The sequence below is a fragment of the Centrocercus urophasianus genome, unplaced genomic scaffold (genome assembly GCF_019232065.1).
Source record: "Centrocercus urophasianus isolate 14NV4802_14NV808 unplaced genomic scaffold, USGS_Curo_1.0 seq_56, whole genome shotgun sequence".
NCBI lineage: Eukaryota > Metazoa > Chordata > Aves > Galliformes > Phasianidae > Centrocercus > Centrocercus urophasianus.
In genome coordinates, this window is record NW_024885155.1 from 195,619 (window position 1) to 202,806 (window position 7,188).

A 7,188-nucleotide genomic window follows, 5' to 3' on the forward strand; every position below is an offset into this window, starting at 1 on the left:
GCTGGCGCCGTTTCCTGCCCTGAGCTGCTGCACCTGGCAGCATTGTGGGGTGCCTGCAATGCTGCAGCGTGGGCCTGCGCTCTCAGCAAGGGGAAAACGGCGCTCCGTGCTGCCGACCGCTGAAGAAGGAGCTGAGAAGGGGGCAGGGAGGGGCAAAAAAACGAAGCCTTGTGCTGAACTGCGGGGCGTGAAGCGCGCGGCGCTGCGCGGCGCTGCCTCCCAGCAGGGCAGGCGCTCATCCGGCTCCGTGCTGCCGCCGTGCCGCGATCCAGCGAGCAGCCGAACAGAAAATCGGTCCTCGTTGCTGCAAACCGTGCAGCGAGAGCTGCGTGCCTGCGGCTGCACCCGGCGCTGCTGCGCTTCTTTCCGCGCGGGGTGAGGGCGAAGCTCCCACGGCTCTGCGTCGGAACTGAGCGACGGCGCCGCGGAGCGCGAAGAAAAGCTGGAGATGCCGCGGGCCGGCCGGAGCCGTGACTCAGCTGCAGGATGTCATTACCGTGCTGTGTCAACGCTTCGTGCCGTCTCTAATTTAATCCATTAGGGTTTCTAAGAATAACCAGCTTTTAGTAATTACAAAGGAGAGCGGGCTGCGTCAGGGCTGACCCTGATCTGTACCGGCGGAGCTCCGGGTGGGGCTGGAGGGGGAGGAACGGCACCGCGGAGCCCGTGCTGCCCTGTTTCCCCACCGGGACCCGCATCCGCCTTCACGGCTCTCCCATCGCACCCACCTTCCTTCCGTCAGCCCCGAGATCTCCTGAACCCTCGGGCGCGGTGTGGGTGGGTCCGTGGCCGCTGTGGGGCTTAAGGGGGGTTTGGAGTCGCAGCACCGGGACGCGGCCCGTGGGCGGGTGGGGGCGCGTCGGGATTGGAAGTGGGGCTTTAAGTGGGTTTTTCCCACCGGAACGATCCTGCGAGTTCGGTGAGGTCTGGGGTCGGTTTCCTGCCCGGAGGGGTCGCGCCGCACGCGCTGGCCGTAAAGAAGGAAACAGAATAAAATGAGCAACGCGGGTCCTTCACGAGCACGTCGGACTGCGACCCCCCGGGGTCCCGTTCCGCCCAACGAGGAGCGTCGTTCGCAGCGCGGCCCCTTTAAGAGGAAGAAGCGCAGCGCGGGGCGCGGCCCCTTTAAGAGGAAGTAGCGCCGGCGGAGCGCCGCGGAGGGGGAGGGGCGCGCGGGGCTGCGCTGCGGCCGCACGAGGGGCAGAACGGCGGGTGAGGAGCGAGGGGTCCGGGGGGGGAAATGGGGGCTGGGGAGGAACCGAGGGGCTCTGCGGGCCGGGGGGGGGCGGCCCGGGCGATGCCTGCGGCGTAAATGCCTTCGTGGGGGGGGCGGGGGGTCACGGCTGCCGGGAGCGGCTCCGGTGCTGCTGGGAGCCGAGAGCCGAGCTTGGAGCTCCCAGCCGGAGCGGCTGCGCTTCCCCGTCCCCTTCCCCCCCGACTTCCCCATCCCTTTTCCCCGTCCCCTTCCGCATCCCTTTTTATCCCCGCCTTCCCTTCCCCCCCGCTCTCTGTTACCCCCCATCCCGCAGTTCGTTCTCCGGCTGCGGCCCTGCCATCCCCCCCATCCCCTCCCGCACCGCCCCGCAGCTCCGTCCCGCAGCTCACGTTCTCTTTCGGCCTTCAGTCCCGCACCGTTGCGGCTCCCTCGGCCTTCGAGTCGGCACGGAGCGGGGTGAAGCTCTTACCCGTGGGACCTCAGCAACAGGAGGAAGAGGAGGAGGAAGAAGAGGAGGACGACCTTCAGCCTCCGAGCTTCTCCTTCTCGCATACGGGTAAATATCCGCGCTGCGGGACCCGTGGTGCCCACCGTTCCGCACCCGCGGTGCTCGCTGCCCCCACCGCCGCTCTTCCATCCCCTGTGCCGCCCTCCTGTTGCGGCTCTCCGTGCCCCCCATCCCCCGCCCTTTCTCTCCCGTGCCCCGGGACGATGCTCAGCCTTTAGGGATGGATCTGAGCCGCGGTTTTCCCGTCGGCTCTGAGCGCTGCCGGTTTGTGGCTCGGCGCCGCGCTGTGCCATGAAGGGCTCTTTGTGTTCATCCGGACCTTTAGCAGCAGAACATCTGAAGCTGCGTTTGCAGGCGGCTCTGCGGAGTTCTGCGCTCAGGCGGATCGATTTCCGGGCTGGAAGCAGAGCTGCCTTCCTGCTCACGGACAGAAATGTTGCTGTGTGCTCAGCATCGCGGCCGGGCTGCTCTGTGCCGGCCCTGCTTTGCTGCGGGGCTCAGCCCGGCTCCTGGATGCCGGCAGAGCTGTGAAATCAGCGCTTAAAGGAGCCGCAGTGCTGCCACAGCGGGATGCTGGCTGTGAGGGCAGCGCGGTGCCTCGCGTTGCGTCGCTGCTTGGAGGGGATCTTCCTTCCCCCATCCCCAGTGCAGCTCTATGAGGGTTTCTCCCCCTTCTCCTCTCCTCGGCTCTGCTGGCAGTCAGAGCAGCAGCTGCTCGCCCCGCTCAGCCCCACGCACAGCGCAGTGTTTGGCTGCAGCCCCAGCTCCCATCACAGGGCTGCCCAGCGCTGACAACACGAAGGGTGGCTGTGGGTATCGATGGCTGCAAACAAACAGCGCCGTGCTCCTCATCGGCGTCCTTTTGGGATCCGTGCTCACATCCCTGCCTCGCCTCTCCTTTGCTCGGGCTGCTCTTAACCCTGCCGCGCTGCCTTGCAGGCTGGGAGTGGATGAGCAGCAGCAGCAGGAGGAGGAGGAGGAGGAGGGCGGCTCTGTGACGGCGGCAGGGAATCGAGATGTCCCACGCTTTGAAGCAGGTGTTCAATAAGGACAAAACCTTCCGGCCCAAACGTAAATTCGAGCCCGGCACGCAGCGATTCGAGCTGCACAAGAAGGCTCAGGCGTCGCTGAACGCCGGGCTGGACTTGAAGGTGGCCGTGCAGCTGCCGCCGGGCGAGGAGCAGAACGACTGGGTGGCCGTGCACGTGGTGGACTTCTTCAACCGCATCAACCTGATCTACGGCACCATCAGCGACTACTGCACCGAGCAGTCCTGCCCCGTCATGTCGGGAGGCCCCAGGTACGAATACCGCTGGCAGGACGAGCACAAGTACCGGAAGCCCACAGCCCTGTCCGCCCCGCAGTACATGAACCTGCTGATGGATTGGATCGAGGTGCAGATCAACAACGAGGACATCTTCCCCACCAACGTCGGTGAGTCGCTCTGGGCTCTGCGTCGGCGCAGGGGTAGGAATGTGAAACGGCTCGGGTTGGAAAAGGCCTTAAAGAGCATCGAGTCCAACCACCACCCGGCCGTCCCGCCCCATCCCACAGCCCTCCGCTCCGTCACGGCCCTGAGCATCCAGGCAGTTTTTAGGCACATCCAGGGGCGGTGACTCAACCAGCTCCCTGCGCAGCGCATTGCAGGGCTTCACAACCCTTCCTGTACAAAACTTTTTCCTGATGTCCAACCTAAACCTCCCCTGGCACAACCTGAGGCCATTTCCCCTCATCCTGTCACCAGCGGGAAGAGCCCAGCCCTGCTCACCTCTCAGGTATTTGAGGAGAGCCATCAGGTCTCCCCTCAGCCTCCTCTTCCCCAGACCAAACAGCCCCAGTTCCTTCAGCCTCTCCTCCAGGCCGCATTCTCCAAGCCCTTCCCCAGCCTTGTTGCCTTTCTCTGGCCCTGCTCCAGCACCTCCATGTCCTTTCTGTACCGAGGTGCCCAAAACTGAACGCGGCACTCGAGGGGAGGCGTCACCAGTGCCGAATACAGGGCAGGGGTGTTCCTGAGGGCAGGGGTGACCCCAAGGGTGCACAGCAGATGCATCCCCAGCGCTGCCCGTAGCTCTTAAGCAAAGAGCTGCAGACCCCTCAGTGCAGGAGGAGCCGCAGCGGGTTTTTTTCAGCCCTTTTCCTTTGGGGAGAGGAGCGGCTCTGCAGCAGAGCTCGGCGCTTCGTGCTGCTCTGCACCGGGGTGCCGGGGTGGGGGGAGCGGCTGTGGGACGTGCTGGTGCTGCCCCCAGGTACGCCCTTCCCCAGGAACTTCCTCCCCGTGGTGAAGAAGATCCTCTCGAGGCTTTTCCGCGTCTTCGTCCACGTCTACATCCACCACTTCGACCGCATCACGCAGATGGGCTCGGAGGCGCACGTGAACACGTGCTACAAGCACTTCTACTACTTTGTGAAGGAGTTCAACCTCATCGACACCAAGGAGCTGGAGCCCCTGGTGGGCAGGGAGGGGGGGGTTGGCCTGGGGGAGAGGGGGTGGCACGCAGGGGTGGCGTGTGGGATGTCCTGCCCCATAGGGGTGGCATTAAGGGGTGTTGGTGGTGGTTCTGCGGGGGGTCCTGCCCCACTGAGTGGGGGGAAGGGGGTGGTGTTAAAGGGTGGCAGTGGTGGTGGATCTGTGGGGTTGGCTGTGGGGTTTCCTGCCCCGCTGGGGTACAGGGATGTGGCGTTAAGGGGTGTTGGTGGTGGTTCTGTGGGATGTTCTGCCCCATGGGGGTGTGGGGGTGCCATTAAGGGGTGTTGGTGGTGGTTCTGCGGGGGGTCCTGCCCCACTGGTGGACAGGGATGTGGCATCAATGTGGTTCTGTGGAGTTGGCTGTGGGGTTTCCTGCCCCACTGGGGAGAGTAGGGGCTGGCATTAAGGGGTGTTGGTGGTGGTTCTGTGGGGTGTCCTGCCCCACTGAGTGGGAGGGAAGGGGTGGCAGCGGTGGTGGTTCTATGGGGTTGGCTGTGGGTTGTCCTGCCCCACTGGGAGAGTTGGGGGGGGGTTGGTGTGAAGGGGTGGCAGTGGTTCTGTGGGGTGTCCTGCCCCACTGGGGGATGGTGGCATTAAGAGCTATCAGTGGTGGTTCTTTGGGTTGTCCTGCCCTACTGAAGGAGGAGGATGTGGCATGAAGGGGTGGCAATGGTCGTTCTGTGGGGTGTCCTGCCCCACTGAGGGGGTGGCATGAAGGGGTGGCAGCGGTGGTGGTTCTATGGGGTTGGCTATGGGGTGTCCTGCCCCACTGGTGGTCAGGGATGTGGAATGAAGGGGTGGCAATGGTGGTCCTGCCCCACCGAGGGAGGGGAAGAGGGTGGCACTGAGGAGTGGTGGTGGTTCTGTGGGGTTGGCTATGGGGTGTCCTGCCCCACTGGGGGAGGTGTGGGGGGTGGCATGAAGGGGTGGCAGTGGTTCTGTGGGGTGTCCTGCCCCATGGGAGGGCTGGCACTAAGGGGTGGTGATGGTGGTTCTGCGGGGTGTCCTGCCCTACTGGTAGGTGGGGTGGCATTAAGGGGTGGTGGCTGTGGGGTGTGCTGCCCCACTGGGGGGAGTGGGGGCTGGCATTAAGGGGTGTTGGTGGTGGTTCTGTGGGTTGTCCTGCCCCACTGAGGGGGTGGCATGAAGGGGTGGCAGCGGTGGTGGTTCTATGGGTTGGCTATGGGGTGTCCTGCCCCACTGGTGGACAGGGATGTGGCACGAGGGGGTGGCAGTGGTGGTCCTGCCCCACCGAGGGAGGGGAAGAGGGCGGCACCCAGGGGTGGTGATGGTGGTTCTATGGGGTGTCCTGCCCTACTGGGAGCTGGGGGGGCATGAAGGGGTGGCAGTGGGCCGTGCTGCCCCACGGTGGGGGGGCACTGAGGGATGCCTGCAGTGGGGCAGGGGGCCGTGCTGCAGTTGTGTACCTGACCTCCTGGTCCCTTTGCAGAAGGAGATGACAGCACAGATGTGCCACTGAGCGACCCCCGCTGCGCCGCGCAGACCTTTTCCTTACAGAAATGGATTTATATTTTTAAGGCTGTAATCGCTGCAGAATAGCAGGAGTATTTTTGTAAGAGATGTTCCAGATCCGTTCCTCTGGTCGGTTGTCTTTTGTTTGTTTGTTTCTTTTCTTCTTTTTCCATGGCCATTTCTATTATTAAAAACAAAAAGAAAGGAAGAAGAAAAGTTCCGGGCTGCTGGCGGGGAGCAGGGGGCTGTGATGGATGGGACTGCAGTGCAGGAGGGGGTTCTCAAAAGGGTGGATGGAGGAGATGCAGCCGTGTGCTCCACCATGGAGGGGGATGTGAGCAGAGGGATGCACACAGCCTGCATGGAAGCAATCAGGGGGGTGCAGGGAGAGCTGCTGGGTGTGCTGGGGGGTGAGGTGGGTGCAGGGCGTGCAGAGAACATGAGAGGAGCGTGCAAAGTGCGTGCAGGAGGTGTGCAAGGAGTGCTTGCATGCAGAGCGTGGGGTAACGTGCATGATGTGCAAATTGCAGACGGCCAACATGCAGAGAGCGTGCAATGCATGGAGTGCAAAGAGCCGTGAACACGAGGAGGGAATGCAAAGTGTGTGCAGGGAGCACAGTGAGAGGGAAGGGAGCGTGCAGAGTGCATGCAGGAACATGGAAAGTGCGTGCAGGGAACATGGAAAGTGCATGCAGGAACATGGAAAGTGCATGCAAGAACATGGAAAGTGCATGCAGGGAACATGGAAAGTGCATGCAAGAACATGGAAAGTGCATGCAGGGAACATGGAAAGTGCATGCAGGGAACATGGAAAGTGCATGCAGGAACATGGAAAGTGCATGCAAGGAACATGGAAAGTGCATGCAGGAACGTGCAGCGCACAGTGTGCAAAGAGCAGGGTGAACATGCAGAGAGCGTGGAGGGAACATGTGGAGAGCATGCAAACTACATGCAGGGACAGGCAATGAACATGCAAGGAACACGTGGGGACATGTAGCAAACATGGAATGAACATGTAGGGAACATGCAGAGGGCGTGCAGGCTGCGGGGTGCAGTTGGCCCTGCTGGCGTGTTCATTGCATGTTCACTGTATGTTCATTGCATGTTCACTGTGTGTTCATTGCATGTTCACTGTATGTTCATTGCATGTTCACTGTGTATTCATTGCGTGTTCATTGTACCCCACATGCTTCTTACATGTTCATTGCATGTTTCCTGCATGTAGTTGCATGTTCACTACATGCTCATTGCATGGTTGTGCATTCCCTGCATGTTCCCTGTGTGTTCATTGCATGTTCCTTGTGTGTTTGTTGCATTTTCCTTGCATGTTATTTGCATGTTTACTGTGTGTGCCTTGTGTTTATTACATGTTCTTTGCATGGCTCCTGAATGTTCCTTACATGTTCCCTGCATGTTCATAGCACGTTCTCTGCATGTTCCTGGCCTGTTTGTTGCATGTCCCTCATGTGTTCATCGCATGTTCCCTGCATGTTCATTACATGTTTGTTATGTGCTCTGTTCAGC

At 61.6% G+C, this 7,188-nt stretch overlaps 1 protein-coding gene across 1 annotated transcript; it reads left to right on the forward strand.

The window, feature by feature from the left end:
* The first annotated feature begins 1,167 nt into the window (after nucleotides 1-1,167).
* On the forward strand, nucleotides 1,168-5,793 carry MOB3A (MOB kinase activator 3A). The gene is made up of 5 exons (XM_042835956.1): nucleotides 1,168-1,212; nucleotides 1,625-1,772; nucleotides 2,664-3,158; nucleotides 3,971-4,173; nucleotides 5,642-5,793. The coding sequence occupies exons 3-5, from the start codon at nucleotides 2,741-2,743 to the stop codon at nucleotides 5,669-5,671; spliced, it is 651 nt and encodes a 216-aa protein (XP_042691890.1). The 5' UTR covers nucleotides 1,168-1,212; nucleotides 1,625-1,772; nucleotides 2,664-2,740; the 3' UTR covers nucleotides 5,672-5,793.
* Nucleotides 5,794-7,188: the final 1,395 nt, after the last annotated feature.